This window comes from Cheilinus undulatus, linkage group 18 (genome assembly GCF_018320785.1).
Source record: "Cheilinus undulatus linkage group 18, ASM1832078v1, whole genome shotgun sequence".
Taxonomy (NCBI): Eukaryota; Metazoa; Chordata; class Actinopteri; order Labriformes; family Labridae; genus Cheilinus; species Cheilinus undulatus.
Window position 1 is genome coordinate 37,398,395 of NC_054882.1, and position 20,498 is coordinate 37,418,892.

Sequence of the window (20,498 nt, forward strand, 5' to 3'; positions counted from 1 at the left end):
GAGCGCTTCATACAGGACACACTCAAGAATTGTAGCACTGTGCCATATTGGTGAGATGGAGAAGAACTTTTTAATTCAGCCTCTGTTATGATCTGAATCATTGATAAGCCATCTAAATGGCTGGAACTGATGCAAAAATTCAGATAAAATTGAACTTGTTCCAAACAAAATAATGTGGAACAAAAGTTTTTGCGTCAGCGTGCAAACACGATTACAACACGAGCTCAACTTTGTGTTTTTTTAATGGAGGAAAAAACAGACCCACTCTTCCTTTGCACCGTGTCCAAACAGAATGCAGGCATCATCACACTAACTGGATCCACTGAATATCTAATTCTCTGGCCTTTAAACTTCAGTCCCCTCTTGTAAACAGTAGAACATCAATTTTAAATGTGATTTAGAAATGTGGCACTTTGTATTGAAGATCCTGTCATGGCAGTAAGCCGTCTCTGTGTCTCTGTATATGGATTTTATTAATGCACAACTATCTCCACTCTTTAAAGCAGGTTAACACACTCTGTTGCAGTGTTAATTTTGTCGACTAAAACTACGACTAAAAATGTTTGTCGACAGCCTTTTTCTCCATGACAAAAACTAGACTAAGGCTAACAAAATTAGATCTGTGATGACTAAAACTGACAAAAGTAACTTTAGTTTTCATCAAGATGACTAAAACTAGACTAAAATGTAATGTAGTCTAACTTTTTCTGCCAATTTCTGTCCCTTTGTGGCACTCCACAACCCATTTTGCCACTTACCACCTATTTTTGCTACTCTCTAATCCCTTTTCACCACTTTCTCTGGTCATTCTTGCAGCACTTCTGCCAACCTTGATACTTTTTTAAAAATCGGCTAATTATGACAGTAAATTTCTGTAAAAACAGATCAACTATCAAGTCAGTCAAAAACTATTTCAATGTTAATTGCTTGTGGGATGGATTTAACAGCTGCAGACATTTAACGCCAAAGTATACTCTTAAAACCTCAACATCTTCTTTTCCTCCTTTTCTGAATTTAATGATCTTTCAGGGACCGCCAGTTGAAGATCAGTGATTTAGGGGTTAACTGAGTCATTTAATTTGAGTCAGCTTAAGGAGGAAGCTTGGACACCTCCTTAATGTCCATATATGGGCATGAGACTACAGGGCAGAGACGTAGAGAGATGTTGGATGAGTAATAAAACATAAAAAGATATGCACTAGATCCTGAGTGGAAGAAAACTAAAATCTGGCTGAAGCGAAGGCTGACATGAAGATCCATTACATTCAGTGAGTTCATCCAAAGTCTAATTGTTGTTCCAATTAGAGACCAGCAGAGGGCCCCAGAGCTCATATCTTACATCACATCATACCTCATCATCTTGTTTTTCCTGTTTCACTGTGCTTTATTCATAGATTTGTATACTGTGTTGTCCAAGCCTCTTTAGTGGTTGACTTTGTTTTGCACTTAACATCTCTTGTGTTTTTATTTCTGTATTTTAAAGGCTAATTGAAGCGTAGACGTTGCATTTAGCTGAGGCTAAAAGTGCTGGAGTGAACAGCATTGATTTACTTACTTCATACTTGTCCCTATTCCACTAAATATTAAATGAAAAACAGCAAAAAAATAAATATAAAGACAGGGTCTGAGGAGCAAAGGTGTAATGTATAATTTAGTCACTCAAAATCAACTGAAAGAAGAAAAATAAAAAACACCAGCTTGTGTGTGAGGATGTGTGAAGCTTAAAACCACCAATGATGAGAACAAAAAAAGAACTGAACAGATCCGCTGACACCTTTAGATGATGTTTATGAGACAGGAAATGTGAATGAGCGTCGTACCTGTGGGGAAGTGTTCATTGATGGACCAGTTATCCACCTGTAGCGTAGCGTTACCACCGTTCCTGGTGAAACGCACCACGTGATACTTCCCATCATTCACTGGGGTGCTGCTCTCCTGCACACTGATGTCCACTGTGCCGATGTTAAACGTCACTCCTATTTTACCTTGTTGCTGAAAAAGGAACACAGTTATTGACCATAAATACTGAATTCTTTGGGAATAACAATGGAGTAATAATCACCATGCATGCTTCATATTTCATATACAAAAGTGAATAAACACAAATAATGCTTTGGTCAAGTTAAAAATGAGATTTGTTTAGGGTCTAACCACATGGGATAGAAAAGCTGGAACAATTCTAAGAGCCCTTGGCTGAAAAGGGCCCTAAATTATAATGGCATTATTTTTTAATCTTTTAAATTATTAACCAATCAGCATGAGAGATATTTCTGTCACTCTCCCCCAATACAGTGCAGAGAAAAACCTTTGCTCCCTTCCTTTTCTTTTGCATATTTGTCATATCTGTAACGTCCTGAGCATCAAACAAATTTTAATATTAAACAAAGATAACCCAAGTAAGTACAAAATACATTTTTAAATGATGATTTCATTTATTAAGGGGAATAAACCATATAAATGTACCTGGTCCGGTGTGTAAACCTAAGTAAACCTAATAACTGGTTGTACCACCCTTGGTGGAAACAACTGAAAGCAAATATTTGGATAACTGGTCTTTCACATCTCTATGGAAGAATTTTGTTCCACTCTTCTTTGCAGAATTGTTTTAACTCAGCCATATTGGAGGGTTTTCCAGCATGAACTGCTTGTTTAAGGCCATGCCGCAGCATCTCAGTAAGATTTAAGTCCAGACTTTGACTTGGCCACTCCAAAACCATTGTGTGTGGTTTTTTTAAGCCATTCAGAGGTGGACTTGCTGGTATGTTTCTGGTCGTTGTCCTGCTGCATAACCTTAGCGCTCTTGAGCTTGATGGTCGGACGTTGACCTTCAGGATTTTCTGGTAGAAAGCAGAATTCATTGTTCCATCAATCACAGTAAGTGGTCTGGGTCCTGGGGCAGCAAAGCAGCCCCAGACCATCACACTGCCACCACCATGTTTGACTGTTGGCATGATGTTCTTTTTATCAAATGCTGTGTTATTTTTACTCCAGATGTAACGGGCCGCACACCTTCCAAAAAGTTCAGCTTTTGTCTCGTCAGTCCACAGAATATTTCTCCAAAAGTCTTGGGGATCATCAAGATGTTTCTTGGCAAATGTGAGACGAGCCTTTGTGTTCTTTGTTGTCAGCAGTGGTTTTGGCCTTGGAACTCTCCCATGATGCCATTTTTGCCGTGTTTTTCCCATGGTTAAGTCATGAACTTTGACCTCAACTGAGGCCAGTGAGGCCTGCAGTTCTTTGGTTGTGGTTCTGGGTTCTTTTGTGACCTCCTGGATTAGTCATCAATGTGCTCTTTCTTTTTGGTTAGCTGCCCTGTCCTGGGAAGGATCACCACTGTTCTTAGTTTTCTCCATTTGTGGATAATGGCTCTCACTGTGATTCACTGTAGTCCCAAAGCCTTAAGATGGCTTTGTAACTCTTTCCAGACAGATTGATGTTAACAACTTAGTTTCTCATCTGTTCTTGTTTTTGGTTAGATAGCAGCTAGTTGCTGTTTTAGCCTACTTTTGTCAGGTTCTAGTTAAGTGATTTCTTGATTCATTAGGTCTGTATTTGTTTTGTGTGTGTGTGGTTGGGGGGTTGGTTGGCTTTTTCCCTCAATAAAGGAAATCACCATTTAAAACTGATCTGTAACATTAAGTGTGACAAAAATGCAAAAAAAGATAAAACAAATGGTTGTCCCAGTACAAGGAATCCATGATTCAGTTTAAATTCAAACCATATTGACACCTGTTTGATAGCACAGCAACCACATACTGTATATAATATATTTTGAAGTATTCAGCATTTTATATCCTCTTCAAAATCCTGCGTTTCAAAGTACAGTTGTACTGGGTTGGTTTAGGCAATGGGGACTATTGATGTCTTTTTGTGGGGCCCATGATTCCTGGCAGCATACCGTGCAAATAACAGTAAAAGGCAGTCAGAAATGAATCACGAACATAAAAGTAGTCAGAATACTCACTATGTGCAGCATGAGGTAGTCCCCCAGACCTGGAGCACTGTCGATCCTGACCAGGATGCCGTCTTTCAGGGATGTGCTGAAGCCCACTGTCAGCCTGTCTGTCCTCGTGCTCGGCCTCTCATTGGCCGGCCACTGGAACGTGACGAGACCTCCTCCTTTCCCAAAGATGTACGTCGTCCCAGCTGAACAGAGGATAAGGAGAGAATGACACATCGTACTTAGAATGCAACTGAAGTAAAGTTAAAGGCCCATACTGGACAGGGGAGAGCTGTATTCATAATAATCCATTGCTCTACACATGAAAGGTTTTGTCACATCTGTGCAGTTTTTCCATGATTCCTCCTGCTGACAAGAATTCAGCTTTTCATTTGCTTTCTACTTTTTATAGCACACTTTTATGCTCTTTGCACCAAAAATCCCTAAACATATTCCTTAAATTTGTAAAAGTTCTTGGAATTTAAACAAAAATGGGACCGTTTTTGACTGAAATGATCATAATCAACTTACTGAAATTCACACAAACATCACAGGAACCCTTTCTATACATATATGTTTATATTTATACAGTATTGGTTTAATTAAATCCTCTGTAATCCCACTTCACCACCTCTGGCAATGTTTTTTAACCTGTAACGAAGCTGTTTTGTTTGTATAGTGTCTGTTTAAATTCAATTCAGTTCAACTTTATTTGTATAGCACATTTCATACAAATGTAGACTCAGTGTGCTTTACACAAGATAAAAAACACAAACAGTAAATGCACTAAAAACTTAAACAATGTTTCAGACACTGACATCATACAGATTGTTACAGTTAAGTAATTGTGCAGTTGATTGTAGACGACTTTTTCAATGATTTTACTGACCAAGGGAAGGCTGGAGATGGGCCTGTGGTTTCTAGTTATAACATCCACCTAAGGAAAGTGCTGTTGGATTCCCATGGTTCTCCTTTCCTATCCTCTTACTCCCACTTTTCCTTCATCCTGACCAATCAGTGTCAAGTGGAAGTACTTTCGGATGTGGCGGAGTTGTGACGTAAGCAAGCAGTAAAAAAAGGACAGTGCAATTATGGCAGAAAAGATTAGCATTGATGCTGCCAGTTTTATCAGAACTTGGCAACATTTCTTTGTTAAAAGAAGAACAAAGAACAGCATTGAGTCGTTTTCTTTTCAATAACGACAAAAGTTGTGTACTGACATATCAGTCACCATAGTTAGCGTTATGCAGTTCTCTATGGAGTTTACTGCTTTCCAGCGGCGCACCTCTGTAGGGGCTCTGTCACGTGTTTAGTTGCTCAGATTGGCCCGTAAAGATGTGACAGACAGCCCCTCCATCATAATAAAACATAACAAAGCTCTATCAGGATGGCAAAGGAGCTCACATTACAGGCTTGGCAAATGAAAAAGTAACACATTGTTCAGACCAGACAGCCACTGAAGGCCCAGCGGGTCAAAGCATGAAGACAGCCTAGGTGACACAGGTTAAGTGGCTCTACCAGGCTTGTAAAAAAAAAAAAAAAAAAAAAACAACAGGCCAGGACCAACCAACCAGTCAAGGACAGTGCAGAAGGCAGACTTAATGAGCAACCAAGTCGCAATAGCTTGTACCTTGTGGAGAGTGGGTACCAGAAAAAATGTTTTAGAAATACTGCATATACTATCCTAACAGAAATACTGTCCTAAAAAATAATTCTGGCTTGACAAAGGACAGATGACTTATGAGACTTGATGCTCATCTATGCTCTCTGTGTTCTTCTCTATTGGTTGAATCTGAAAGTGCATGCCCTGTGAATTCATCCAACTGGATGGATTTTTTATTTTTTATTTTTTATTTTTTTTTTGTAGTTTTAAATGGAAGAGTCCCATCAACAAAAACAACACTCAATAGGGTTATTTTTGAATCACTAAAGAATGGTTTTCATTTCATGGATGAATTTCTCATAATGAGGGAGAAAAGCTGTTTAAAAGTGGCAACACCTTCTGGCTTTGCACTGCAAACAATCCTGGAATTAGTTGCAAGTAGTCTGATACGAAGCAGAAATGCCTACATCACACAGCTTTTCTCTCTCTTTATGTGAAATTCATCAACAAGAAACAAAATCAAGGAATCAGGCAGAGGTATGTGGAGCTGAGCAGCACATCTCTACTGGTTATCTTTTGTTATTGTTTTGACTGAGCCCCCTGCTGATGGAGCTGTTTGGGAAATTAGTTTGGAGGGAAGACATATCATGCTCTTATTTTCCACATCCATTCTGCCCAGAGTCAGAAAACTGAGTCTATGAATAAGTATTAATGTTTATTCTGCTGCAGAATCCTTGAGATACTTTAAAGAAAATTACATTTAGAGCTACTTTGCATTAATGAGAGTCCAGATGGAGATAAAACTTAATGTGTGTGTTTTAGCTTTTCTTCTGCACAGACTCCTCTTCATCTACACCCATCTTGCACGTATTTGTGGAGTTTACTGTTCTGATGGCACTTCTCATCCTCAACACACACTCACATTCACACACCTGGCCACTCCAAATTGTTATGGAAAGTTGTTGTGTGAAAAAGAAAGATGATTGCAATAATCACCACATAACAAGGACCAAAAGGTGTCCCACTGCAATCACCACAACAGTAATTTATCCACAAATAGCAGCAGACAGACGGCCCACTCCACCGTGGAAAGATGCTACACAGATTTGTCTTCTCTGATGTTTTTATCTCTCAGGGACTTGATTATAATGCCCTTAAAATCACTTAAACTCACACAAAGTTATTCTATGGAGAAAAGAGTCCGTCCTTAATTTTAAACAAAAACTTTTAACCAGGAAGGAAACAAAAACGACAAACAGGCAAAGAACTGAACTGACAAAGAAATAATAAGTGTCAATGACACTATCTGACTGGCTAGAGGTGACAGCCTTCAACACTAAAGCCTCAGTGTCACTGACAGGCTGAATCATTTCCTGCTCTCTTCCTGCTTGTGCTGTAGTTCTCTTAAAGCCAGTGCCAAGTTCTTCAGTTTTCCTCTGATTTTTGATCAGTTTTGGGTTCTTGCTGTTGTTTTATTGCTGCCTTAATGCACACATGGATGGATGGATGGATAACTGATGGATGAATGGATTAGTTCATGGATGGATGGACAGACAGATGAACAAACAGACCGATGGGTGGATGGATGGATAACTGATCGATCGAGAGATTAGTGCATGGATGGATGGATGATTGATTCAACGATGTATCGGTGGATGGTTGGATGGTTAGATGGACAGATAACTAGCTGGCTTGGTGGATGGATGGATGGATAGATTGCTGGATGGAGGGAGGGAGCGAGGGAAGGATGGATGGATGGATGAATGGACAGATGGATGGATGGATGGATGACTGGCTGGATAATTGGATGGATGGATGGCTTGGCTGAGAGACAGTGGGAGTGATGGATAGTTGGATGGATGGATGGATGGATGGATGGATTGCTGGATTGCTGGATGGATGGCTTCACTGAGAGACAGTGGAACTGATGGAGGGATGGATGGAGGGATGCATGGATGGGGGGAGGGAGCGAGGGGAGGATGGATGGATGGATGAATGGATTGATGGATGAATGGACAGATGGATGGATGGATGATTGGCTGGATAATTGGATGGATGGATGGCTTGGCTGAGAGACAGTGGGAGTGATGGATGGATGGATGGATAGATGGATGGATGGATGGATGGATTGCTGGATGGATGGCTTCATTGAGAGACAGTGGAACTGATGGATGGATGGATGCATGGATGGAGGAAGGAAGCGAGGGAAGGATGGATGGATGGATGAATGGACAGATGGATGGATGGATGATTGGCTGGATAATTGGATGGATGGATGGCTTGGCTGAGAGACAGTGGGAGTGATGGATGGATGGATGGATGGATGGATGGATGGATGGATGGATGAACTATGGATCACTGGATGGTTGGATTGATGGATAACTAGGTGGTAGATGGATCAATGGAATGGATGGATCGATGGACAGATGGATGGATAATTGGCTGGATGGATGGCTTGTCTGAGAGAAAGTGGGATGGATGGATGGATGGATGGATGGATAGATGGAGGGATGGATGGCTTGTCTGAGAGAAAGTGGGATGGCTGGATGGATGGATGGATGGATGGATGGACGGACGGATAATTGGCTGGATGGATAGCTTGTCTGAGCAGCATGTTTTCAATCAATTAAAGCTACAGAAAATAATTATAAAGTAAACCAAAACTCAAACAACACCATTTACACTTGGAGAAGATTTGGAACAAGCAGACCAAAACTGAGGTCAGACCAATGAGAAAATGAAGACAGCTGAAAAAACACAGGAAATGAGGGCTATTTTCTGTGTTTAATAGTAAACATTAAAACTACTTAAAGTAAAACACCTGGGTTCAAGGCTCAATATTACCAGCTGGATCGCCCACTCACCATGCCCACCCTTCAGCGATGCTGACGACCTGTAAATGGAGACGGGTGAATTGGAGGCTCGATGCCTCGTTACATGCTGCTCAGAGTGAGTGTACGATGCTGCGACCATCTGAGCTCCAGAGACACTCACAGAGTTCACAAACATCCTCGATGGAGAAGAGCTCTGCTTCACAGACGCAGCTAAACATCCCAGAATGAACCAGCCCGTCCAGATAGTTTGATAGAGAACAATAAGACCAGGGACTCCTTTCATGAGACCCTGTATCGGTGAAGCACTCACGGGGCACATGATGGAAGACGAAAGGCTTCAAACAGACACAACTAAGTTTCATGATTGACATAACCCCATAGTGAGAAAACACGCAACAAACTCCTCTACACTCAGCTGCTTCGACACAGTCTGTTGGACTTTAACATCCATAGAAAGTACAAAGGTACAAAGTCAAAACCTAGATCAAACACTGCACTCTGGTCCTACTGCCTACAGGAAAACATCATTGTAGTAATCATAGCGTTCAGACTTCACCTGCATCCTCGTCTGAATGGGACTCATGGCTCAGACTGTGCTGCCACTCATCTACTACACATTCCCTCTTCAATCTCTCTGCCAGTTTCTGCATGTATGTTTTCATTAGAAATATCTAAAGGCAAAGACAGAAAGGGCGAGTCCACTAGGAGGAGAACTTTGTCTGATCCAGTCAAACTTGCAGCCTAGATTAGAGCCAAAATGCCATCAACACACAAGATTGTACATCCACTGGGCATCCTTAGAGCTCTGCTTGTTTCCTTTTACAGCAACTTTATGAAGATTTCAGGAGTATCCACAAAGACATGAGAAGAGAAATCAAAAAAATCCTTTTCTTCATTCTCACTTGTCTTGACCATCCTCTGATGTACTCAATATCGCCACAAGAAAAGAGAGCAGCAATGATGCCAGAGCAGTAACAGAGAGAAGAGGGACGCAAAAAAGAGAGAGAGGGATGCAAGAGAAGGGGAGGGACTGGAAAAGGCAGAGCTCGATCACTGAGAGGCAGGCAGATGCTATAGAGCGCAAATTCTCATGCACTCCCTGTCATTGTACTTTTAATCTTATTTTGCTCATGTCTGAACATATTGTATGTAACTTCTTCTTTTGAGTCTCCTTTTAGCTGCTTGAGGACTGGTTAAAGGACTAGGTAATTGGATTTGAGCTTGTATAATGCAACTCAAAGCACTTTTTACATCACAAGACAAATCAGCAGCTTTGATGTGGTCTCTCCCATGAATCAGCCACAACTAATGAGGATGCTCTCCAACCTAACCAAGCGGGTTTGGATGGAATAAACTCAAGTCTGTTTGCAGAGTTAATTCTGTTACTTTGTCCTGCTGTGAAAGCTGTCAGTCAAACCCCGGTGAGACCAAACAACATCACAAAAGCTGCAGAAAATGGCTGGGCTGTGTCTGCTTTTACTTGGAGTCTGATGGGATTTGTTTGTAATGAGAACAAGGACTAATGACAGAATGCTTTGTAATTAGATTAAATCAGCTACCAGCTAATCAGTGGAGCATCTCCCATTTTTTTAACAACAGTCTGTAAATGTCTGGGAAGTGGGGAGACCAGTTGCTGGAGTGTGTGGAGAGGAATGCTGTCCCATTTTTGTCTGATGTAGGATTCTCCATTGGTGAAGGTCAGGCTAGTTCAGCAACCAGACTCTTCAACTGTGAGCCCATGCTCTTGTGATGGATATGGTACGTGGTTTAGCATTGTCTTGCTGAAATATGCAAGGCCGTCCCTGAGGCCATCAATCTGAAACCTCTCTCTACTTTCCAACATTGATAGTGCCTTTTGAGATGTGAAAGCTACACACACCAGAGGCACTAATGCAACCTCATACCATCAGAGATGCAGGCTTTTGAACATTTTTATTTCCACATTTACAATTTCCACAGTTTTTAGACACTCCAGGTTCTCCGGCTTCCTCCCACCACCAAAAACATGCTCATTAGGTTAACTGGTAACTCTAAATTGGCCGTAGGTGTGAATGTGACCGTGCCTGGTTGTATGTCTCTATATGTCAGCCCTGAGATTGACTGGCGACCAGTCCAGGGTGTATCCTGCCTCTTGCCCAATGACAGCTGGGATAGGCTCCGGCCCCCCGCAACCCCCAACAGGATGAGGAGTATAGAAAATGGATGGATGGATGGAATTGCAAAATGTTCCTGAGCTGTTTTTTTAATCAGCACCACTTACTTTTCCAGTCTTTTGTTGCCCTGTCCCAATTTTTTTTGAGTTGTGCTGCTGCTTTCAAATTCAAAATGAGCTAATATTTTTCTAGATATGGTAAACTGTCTCAGTTTCAGCATCTGATATGTTGTTCATGTTCTATTGTGAACAAAATGAGTTTGAGTTTATCAGATTTGAAAATCATTGCATTCTGTTTTAAAAATTTTACTCAGCGTCCCAACTTTTTTGGAACTGCAATTGCATCTTATTACAAGGCAAATCTGAAACTCACAGGGCAGGGAATCAAATATTTAATGGATGCTGTATGGAAAGCTGTATGGAAAGCGAGCATGCTGTTGCAAGACTGAGACAGCATTTCCAATATGGCGACCACCATCTCTTGGCTTCAAAATGCCTCTTCAGAAACCAGTGAGTGATGTCACTGAGAAACTGTCCATGTTTTTTCAGACAGCATTTGTTTAAAGTAGGTTCTCATGATGAAAAGCTCTTTGGCAACACACCAAATTACTGTTAAACCAATTCTGACTTGATATGAAGAGCACAAAGACACTGAGAGGTAGAAATTTAAATAGATGCAGAAGTGTCTGTGCTGATGATGTCTAAAGACACAAAGAGATTACCTGACGACAAAAAAAATCAAACAGGAGCACCTTTAAGTTTCTGCTCCTTTCACTGAGCATCTGTCCGCCTCACATGAGTCATATCATATGTTGACTGTGGACACCAACCTGTCTAAGTGCCTCCTAAAATAGTAAATTAGCAGAGCTGAAAAGCTTAATGGCTGCTGATACTCCTGCCAGTAATAGAACAAGGGCTGAAAGTGAAATCAGGACACTCTTTCTGTTGCTATTTCTGAAGCTTTTGTGTCTGTCACCAACAGGAGAGCTGCAGGCAGTTAGCTAGGAGCATCGATTATCTACATCTGGAGCAAGTGCACGTCTGGTCTGTTGCTTTCTATTTCAAATATGCATCCTTTCACAGGCATCATGTGGAATTCAGAATGGTGCAGAAAGCCCAGCATGTACCAAGGATTCCTTCAGCCTAGGTAGAGACTTAGTAATGTAGTTTTTTACCACAGTGCTATCTTATGTGTAAAATATTTCAGGACAAATTTACACAATAAAAAGAAGACATTTTTTGTGATGTTATTTACAGAGATCCATAATAAGCAAACACATCACAACATTGGCAAAGAAAACTTCCCCTAAAGCTCCTGGGAGGAAGTTTTGGTTTGTTTGCTTGTTTCCCCTTTTACTTTAAAGACCATTTGAAGTTTCATACCATTGAAATGTGTTTAAGCACCACATGGAGAAACAAGATGACAAAGGTAACAGTCTGGATTAACTCTCGCCATGGCATCTTTCATGCATGGCTAAAGACAGGCTCTGTCATCTCTGAACATCATCAAACAAGTCACAGCCACAGACTCTCGAAAAGACTGGACTGACATCAGCCATTTGGTTATTGAAGGAGGATTTGATTTCTATATAGCCATCAAAATGCTGTCTCAGACTCACTCCTGATCAACCTAGAAACAAAAAAAACAACCAAATGTCATTGAAAAAGTCTTCAAGTCAAATGAGCCAAGCCCCAAATTATGAAAAATTCACTGGTGGACTCAAGATGCAGGGGCAAAATTGTTGCACGTAAACATCCGCGCTGGAGGACTACAGGAGCAAGCTGTGATCAAACTTAGTTAAATGATTAAATTGCGTTATTATTTTTTAAAGCGTTAAGGTTTCAAGATTAATCACAAATATTAACACATTAATAACAACCCTAAAAAAAACATAACACTGTAACGATGTGAGGGTCTTAATGAAAATAACATCCTCTACAAGCACCAGTATGGGTTCAGAGAAAATCATTCAACCTCACTGGCTCTCACACAGTTCTTTGATAACATCACTAAAGCCCTTGACAATAAGGAAGTTACCACTGGAGTGTTTTTAGATTTGTCTAAGGCATTTGATACAGTTAACCATGATATTTTACCAAAGAAACTTTCTATTTATGGTTTGAGTGGAGAAAATCTATTATGGTTTAAAAATTATCTATCAGCAAGAAGACAATCTGTATCTTGGAATAATACCTCCTCTGATTACAGCAAGATCTCTTGTGGTGTACCACAAGGGTCAAGTTTCCTATCTGGTATTGACGTTCAAACATTGATCTCAGACATGAGCACAGAAGTAAGTAAAGTTGACACTTGGTTCTCTCTCAACACAGAAAAAAGCGCATACATGATGTACATACCCAGAAACCAACAAACCCAAAGTACTTTCCCCAGTGTATGTATCTCTGATAATGCTTTACAAAGGGTCACAGTCATCAAATTCCTTGGAATTCTAATAGATGAAAAACTCACCTTCAAAAATTATATTACTCTTATTTCTAACAAAATAGCAAAAAATATTGGAGTCATCAGAAGAGTATGGCATCTGTTAGCTACAAAAATCCTTCTTAATTTGTAATACACAATGATCTATCCCTACATCTCATACTGTAACATTGTTTGGGCCAGCACCTTCAACAGCAACCTTAAATGTATTTTTACTTTGCAAAAACGTTTCATCAAAATGATCACTATCTCTAACAGATTCAGTAGTGCTGCTCCTTTATTCCAGTCTTTACAAATCCTACCAGTATATGATATAAACCAATTTCAAATTTGCTTATTTGTTTTCCAATCTGTTCACAACTTACTCTCTATTTGTTTTTAAAACGTATTCAGGTTCAATTCTAAAATCCATCATTACAATACAAGGTCAGCCAGTAATCTCCATCCTGCCTTTTTTGGGACAACTTTTTCCCAATTTTCCATCTGATTTAAGGGACCTCATTGTTGGAAAACTTACCATCTCATATTAGAAACTGCAGCAACTTAAATTCATTCAAGAAACCAAATGTTTTTTTGTTGGACCAATTAAGCATAAAAAACTCCTAATTGTTCTCTGACATTATAGTGTTTTCTCCCGCCAGAATATTGTTATTTCTATTTTATTTTAACATTTTTTGAATTGCATTGTAATAATTTATACTATTTGATGTTCATCTGAATGTTTAATTTTTCACTTAGGAGAGCCACTCGACAAGCCCACTTGGGTTTCTTTGGCTTTACCTGCACATTTACTCACTATCTGACTTAAAAATGTATTGTATTTCTTGTTTTTATTCTGTATTGATTTTTTCTCCTTTTCTTTGTTCAACATGTGCAATAAAAAATGAAATGGCTGGTTTGCAGAATGTGGCCAACATTAGCAGTGCTAGCGCCGCAGGCTATCAATCCTTTTTGCAGATCCACATCCCTGATCCGCTCTTCCTGTGAGATGCTAACTGCTTTAGCAGTTAGCGGTTGCTTATATCAGATTAAAGAGCATTCTAGCAGCAAGACAGCGATCATTTAGAACAGCTACAGCGGCTACTAGTGGAGGGTGGCTGTGTTTAGACAGTGTTTGACCAGGATTGTGGGCCTAAACTGATCAAACATGCTGCTAATTATTTAAATCAACTTGTAATTCTGCTGCCAACAACAAAAGGACCCAAAGGGCTGATCACCCACATCCGTAGTCTTTACCATGTCACTGAAATCCCTCTCTTTGTGCCCGTGAGCACTCCCTTTGAACTAAAGTATAACAACTGAAGCTAAATCATGTAATTGCAACTCAGAAGCTTTTAAACCTCACTTACTACTTTATGGTGTGTTGTGTAAAGTGTTTTATGATGCAGAAACAGTGCATAACTACTGCTAAATGAATCTTGTACCATAAAGATGAAGTGTAGTGTAATTAATAGGATTTCTAAACCTCTAAAACGTCTTTCATCTGAAGGTACAGACTGTGATCTCTTCTCTCACTGTGACTTAATCTGCTCTGATTCATGGAGGAGGGATTTTTGAAATTCAACTTTGCAGGCAGCAGCGAGGAATGCCTCTGACTCTCCGTCTTTACCCTGAGGGGATCAAGTGGAGGAGCTGAATATCATCACGGCCACATGAAAGAAATGGACTCAAATCCACACGCGTGACGTTCAAGACTCTCGATGCAGTCTTTAGCAGTATCGATTCTTTAGTTCTTCTTAAGTGTCAGCATCTTAAGCAGTTAGTCTTTGTTTCTTTAAAGAAATTACTTATGGATTTGGTAAAAAAAAAAAAAAGAATGAGTTTGATTAAATTACAAATATGTATAACTTTTTCAGCAGCGTTGCACAATGTTGCATCATTTTATTTTACTTTGGTCAACTCTCACTGCAGAGTTTGTGAATCTATTGGTGAAAGTTCAACAGATCAATACAATTGAGCAGTTGTGTGTTATTAAATACGTAATAAAGCTTGTTTTTAATTACAGAAGTTCATGATTGAATTCTTTATTTAATCGCCAGATTGAAAACCATATGAGTCAGTAACTTTCAAAGATGGAGGATTGTAGTTTCAGTTAAATATGAAGGCATGTCTATGCTAATAAACATGCAGTAGTACTTAGCTGGTGAAAGATAGATCAGTAAAAACAACTGTGGATGAAAACAAGTAGTGGTAATTGCTGATTTATGCAGAAATTTGAAGAATTATGAGTACAGCTATTATTGACGCACTGGTTGCAGGATCTATTCCCGGTCTCGGCGCAGGCAAAAATGCCAATAAAATAAACTTTAAATAGGTAATAAAGAATTATCCAGACAGAATTTGCAATTAAAGACAACAACTGATCAGTGGAGGTGGCAGTGTAACGAGCCAGCTGTGGGTCTGTACTTCACAACAATCACCAACAGCTGAAATAATGTTTTTTTTACCCATTTTCATCACTTTTCCTTCAAAGTTTACACATTTTTGCCATTTAAAACCTATTTTGGACAGTTCAAATAAGAGGAGGGACTACGAGTTCTGATATCTCTCACTGATGATGTGTTGCGGGTGCAGAGTTTGGGCTCAAAGACTAAAGGGGATCTTTCTGACAGGAAACTAGACAGACCTAGATTTTTGTGGTGTATAGCAGGCTGATGAGGATGTGTTTCTTTTTTGGGGAGAGGGAGTTCAAGATAAAAAAGTTCTACTCTAAATTATTTTATGAGTAGAAAGGGAAAATGATTTCTCAGACTGTCAACCTGAGAGCCTCATCCATTCAGACTTAACCTAATTGGAAAACTGTGTGGCGCCGCCGTCACGCTGTGCCAGAAATGAGGTGAGACGCTTGACCTGAATGACGAGAGAGAGAAAAATGAAAGCAAATGTGTGTGATTTACCTCAGTGAGGAGTCTGTTTGGTCTACTTTGGGCTTTACTGAAGTTTCTGTTTTTTCCTGGTTTCAGTGGTCACTTATTGTTGGGAAAACTCCCAGTTTGAAGCTTTGAGTTTGGCTTTTTGCTGCCACCATCTTGTTTTCGGTGGAGGTGACTTGATTCTAACAAGCAAATAAATCTCTGACCTGATGGAGATGCTGCTGTAATCGTGGGTTTTCAGTGACAGGAAGCCAAAGGTTAAAGAAATGCTTTCCAAAGTGTGGGTAGCAGCTCCATGGTGGGCCTCAGAGGTGCTGCAGGTGGGCTTCATGGGTCTTTTTAACAATTATTATAAACTGGAAATATAATTTTAAAAATTGAAGCCATTTTTTTCCCTGGAAAAGTTTTAAAAAGTTCCAGAACTAATAAAAGACTTTCAGAATATTAAACTTGTGCATCACCTTTTATCACTTTTTTATCTGATGTGTAGAACCAGTGTCACAGTGTAGGAGCTACAGAATTAACTAGTGGCATTATGTTAAATTTTCTACAACCATGATTCCTAAAAGTTGGGGCATTTGGAAAAATGTGAAAAAAGACAGAATGCAATGATCTCATAAAACCATATCATATTCATAATAAAACATAAACAATACATCCGAGGTTGAAACGGAGACATTTTACCATTTCATGAAAGTATTGACTCATTTTGAATTTAATGACAGTGAAAATTAACAAAAAAAAAGTAGGGACAGGGCCATGTTTATCATTGTGTGGCATCCCCTCTTCCTTCTGAAAGGCCGGACTGCAGGCAGGCCAGTTTGTGAAGCCATGCTGTTGTGATGACAGCAGTATGAGGTCTAGCATGGTCCTGCTGAAACATGCAAGGCCTTCCCTGAATAAGAAATATAAATCTGAAACCTCTATATACTTTCAGCATTGATAGTGCCTTTCCAGATGTGTAAGCTGCCCACGCCACAGGCACCAATGCAACCCCATCAGAGATGCAGGCTTTAGAACTGTGTGCTCACAAAAAAGCTGGATGGTTCCTCTCCTCTTTTAGTTTGTTGGACACAGCATCTGGGATTTCCAAAATGCATTCAAAATTTGATTCAACTGACCACAGAACAGTTTTCTATTTTGCCTCATTCCATTTTTAATGTGCTTTGTTCCAAAGAAGACAGCAGCGTTTCTGGATCACGTTCTCATATGGCTTCCTTTATGCATGAAGTACATTTAAAGGTCACATATATCATGCAAAAATCACTTTTTCAGGCTTTTCTAGCAAAAATATGGGCCCCTAGCCTGTCCAAAATTCCCCCCAAGAATCTGAAAAATCCCCCCCCCCCTCCACCTTTCAGAAAATGTGTGCTGAAACAAGCCGTGCTCTGATTTTCCCCTCATGATGTCATGTGGGGAGTTAGCCCCGCCCCCAAGGTTTGGATGACCCTCCCTGCTTGGAAGAAAGTTCCACCCTCCTCTCCTGATCCTTCTCTCAGCTGCCAGCTGAGAGAAGGATCAGGAGAAGCACATCCATTTCCTGAGAGGGGGCGGAGTCAGGGCGAAGTCAGTCAACATTTAAATCCACAGACACAGAAACAGCTTGTTCTGAGCATGCCTGAACCAGAGGGGTTTTTAGGCATGCAAAAATCCAATACTGGAGTGTTTTTTAAGCAACATACTTAACAGAAATGTTTTTGGGACCTCTGAGACCGATATAAACTTGTCTTAAAGGGGTTGAATATGAGACCTCTAAGGCTGAAGGCCAGAAGATTGCAAGTTTCCAATATTGACCTTCGGCCCTGTCCACTGCACACAGAGATTCCTCCAGATTCTCTGAATCTTTGATAATATTATGTGGGGTATTCAAACTCGTATTTTTAGAGGGACATTTTCCTGAAATTGTTACATAATTTCTAGTTGCAGTTCTTTTGCAGATTGGTGATCCTCTGTTCATCTTTATTTCTGGGAGAGACTCTGCCTCAGCACTACTTACTTTTCTAGCCTTATGTTGCCCTGTCCCTACTTTTTTGAGATGTGTTACTTCCATCAAAATCAGAATGAGCATATATTTTTTATACAATGACAAAACGTCTCAGTTTCAACATTTGTCACGTTCTCTTGTTAATAAAATATGTGTTTATGAGGTTTTTACAAATCCTTGCATTCTGCTTTTTATTAAGTTTTACACTGGAACTGGGGTTGTTCATGCCAACAGCTGTGTTTGTAATTAAGTTCCCCTAATGGATATTTTCTTGCACGCTTCCCCCAACAGTGTGCTTGGTCTTGTAGGATGTCTTCAGTGACTCTTTTGAGTTTGCAGGTTGAAAATCAAAAACTATAGAAAAAGTATAGAAAAATATATTATCTATTATTGTATGAAATAATTGCTAGTGTCAAGACCTCTCTTCTACATTTAAAATCAAAACACGAAAAAGCTGAAAACTTCGCCAAAATCTGCAGTGCGGCTGAAAAGGTGGGTCAGAAACAGGCTAAATTAGCACAACTTCATCCTGGAGGTCAGCAAATAGAAGGTAAGACACTATCAAAAAAAAAAATCTCTCACAAAGAAGGATTTTATAAACTCCTGTATTCTTTGTCTGTAGTTCGTTTTCTTTACTAAATTATGATGATGTTTACTGTTAAAGAAAGCGACTACGGACAGTTAGACTCATAAATGTGTGAGAACTATTTTACTGATTTCATTCATGGAGGGGTTTATTTTTAAAGGCCGAGAAGAATAAGAGTGATGAGAAAAAATATGAGCCTGAAAATCTCTTTCAAGTTTCTTTCAAAGCGAAACATCCCAAACCTTATAAAGAATAGCTCCTTTAACCTTCCAGGAACGGGAACACAAAAGCCCGGCTCGGACTGTCAAAAAGCATTTCACATGTTCGGATGAAACTCTTCAACATTTTTGTTGAATAAAGTCGCTTCGTGTGAAGTGTCCTTGGTTCTGCCGACACACGTGAGAAATAATCAGAGGACGTCCTGGACCATAAAAACGAGTTAATTCAGGTGGGCTGTAAATCTGGGAGGGGGCTGTTGATACTAACACAACAGTTCCATTAAAGTGGAATTAAGCGGCACAAAGAGGGTGCCTCAGCAGAAATAAACAGCGAGGCCTGTCACATTAACATAAAGCATGGGCCTCAGGAATTATTAGCCTCCCTAATCTCGGGAACACTCAGACGCAGCATTGCACTGTTCAAATGACCTGTCCACTGTGATGCATGGCTGTTTTTCCTCCACCTGCACAACGCCAGCGTCTCCTGCCCTCCACCCTCCCTCCTCATATCCTGCTCTCCAGCCTTTTTACCTCCTGCTCCAGATTTATGCAAGGCAGAGCCGTGAGGTGCAAAGCTCACACAAACAACGGCCGAGGCAGACGGGGGAAGGTGAAGGTCAATAAACACATTATCCTCCACTTATCAACAGTTTATTAACACAGCTCATTTTCCCTTTCGGCATTACACAGAGACAACCAGGTCGCATCAGCTCCGCTTTCTACAGCCGCCTATCTGCACCGACCAGGACGGAGCGGAAGGCGATACGGTGACATTCAGTGTTTTAGTCTGCGCCGTCATTTGAGATGTCTCGTTGGTTAACTTACATACTTAGTGAGACTCAAATTGTAATTTGTTTCTCAACATAATCAAGAAAACAGAGCTTAAACCATTTAAAGTAAAGTGCTTTTTTAACACGGACATCTAGACAGTGAGTTTCGTATGAAGACATTTTCCTTGTCATTGCCCTCTTAAAAAGAAACCCATCTCAGTTTAGCATAACTTTAACTCCACTTTTCACACACTGCTGCTGGTATGAAAACAAGCAAAGAAGAAGAAATACCAACCCTCAAACCTGGGGGAAATTTTACCCATGTCCCCAACTTCCAAAAAAAACAAAGCATGGGGTATTCAATGAAACAGAATATAACAATTTGCAAGTCTCATAAACCCTGTATTTTATTCACAACACACCACATTCCAAATTCTTATGCAATTTTGATTTTAGTGTCAAAAGTTAAAATTCAATTTGTTGTTTTTTCCTGAAACTCATGGATGGTATTGTGTCTCAGAACTCTCTGGATCACTGAAATTAATCTTATACACCTGTGATCATTAGTTTGCCAGGTGAGCCCAATTAAAGGAAAACTAATTAAGAGGGATGTTCCACATTATTAAGCAGGCCACAGGTTTCAGCAATATGGGAAAGAAAAAGGACCTCTCTGCTGAAAAGCTTCAAATAGTGCAATGCCTTGTACTAAGTATGAAAACATTAGATATTTCACAAAAACTTAAGTGTGATCATCATACTGTGAAGAAATTTGAGGCCGATCCGAATACAGACGGGTTTGTGCAGATAAACATAATGAGGAAGGTTTCTGCCAGACAATTTCATCAGATTAAGAGAGCAGCTGCTAAACTGCCATTACAAAGCAGCAGACAGGTATTTGAAGCTGCTGGTGCTTCTGGAGTCCCACCAACCTCAAGGTGTAGGATCCTCCACGCATAAACCTACTATTCAGCCACCCTTAACCAATGATCACAAGCAGAAACAGTTGCAGTGGGCCCAGAAATACATGAAGACTCATTTTAAAACAGTCTTGTTTACTGATGAGTGCCGTGCAACCCTGGATGGTCCAGGTGGATG

At 40.0% G+C, this 20,498-nt stretch overlaps 1 protein-coding gene across 5 annotated transcripts in view; it reads right to left on the reverse strand.

Annotated features, from left to right (window-relative positions):
- nrxn3a (neurexin 3a) overlaps positions 1–20,498 on the reverse strand; it is a 275,340-nt gene that overhangs the window by 34,653 nt on the left and 220,189 nt on the right. For all 5 annotated transcript variants that reach the window (XR_005993299.1, XM_041812741.1, XM_041812742.1 and 2 more), the window contains 2 exons: positions 3,965–4,146; positions 1,821–1,992 (listed from right to left, as the gene is read on the reverse strand). Coding sequence is in view for 4 of the 5 variants with exons in the window: in XM_041812741.1 (XP_041668675.1) it covers positions 1,821–1,992; positions 3,965–4,146 (354 nt within the window). In the remaining variant the exon portion in view is untranslated. The remainder of the gene's footprint in view (positions 1–1,820; positions 1,993–3,964; positions 4,147–20,498) is intronic.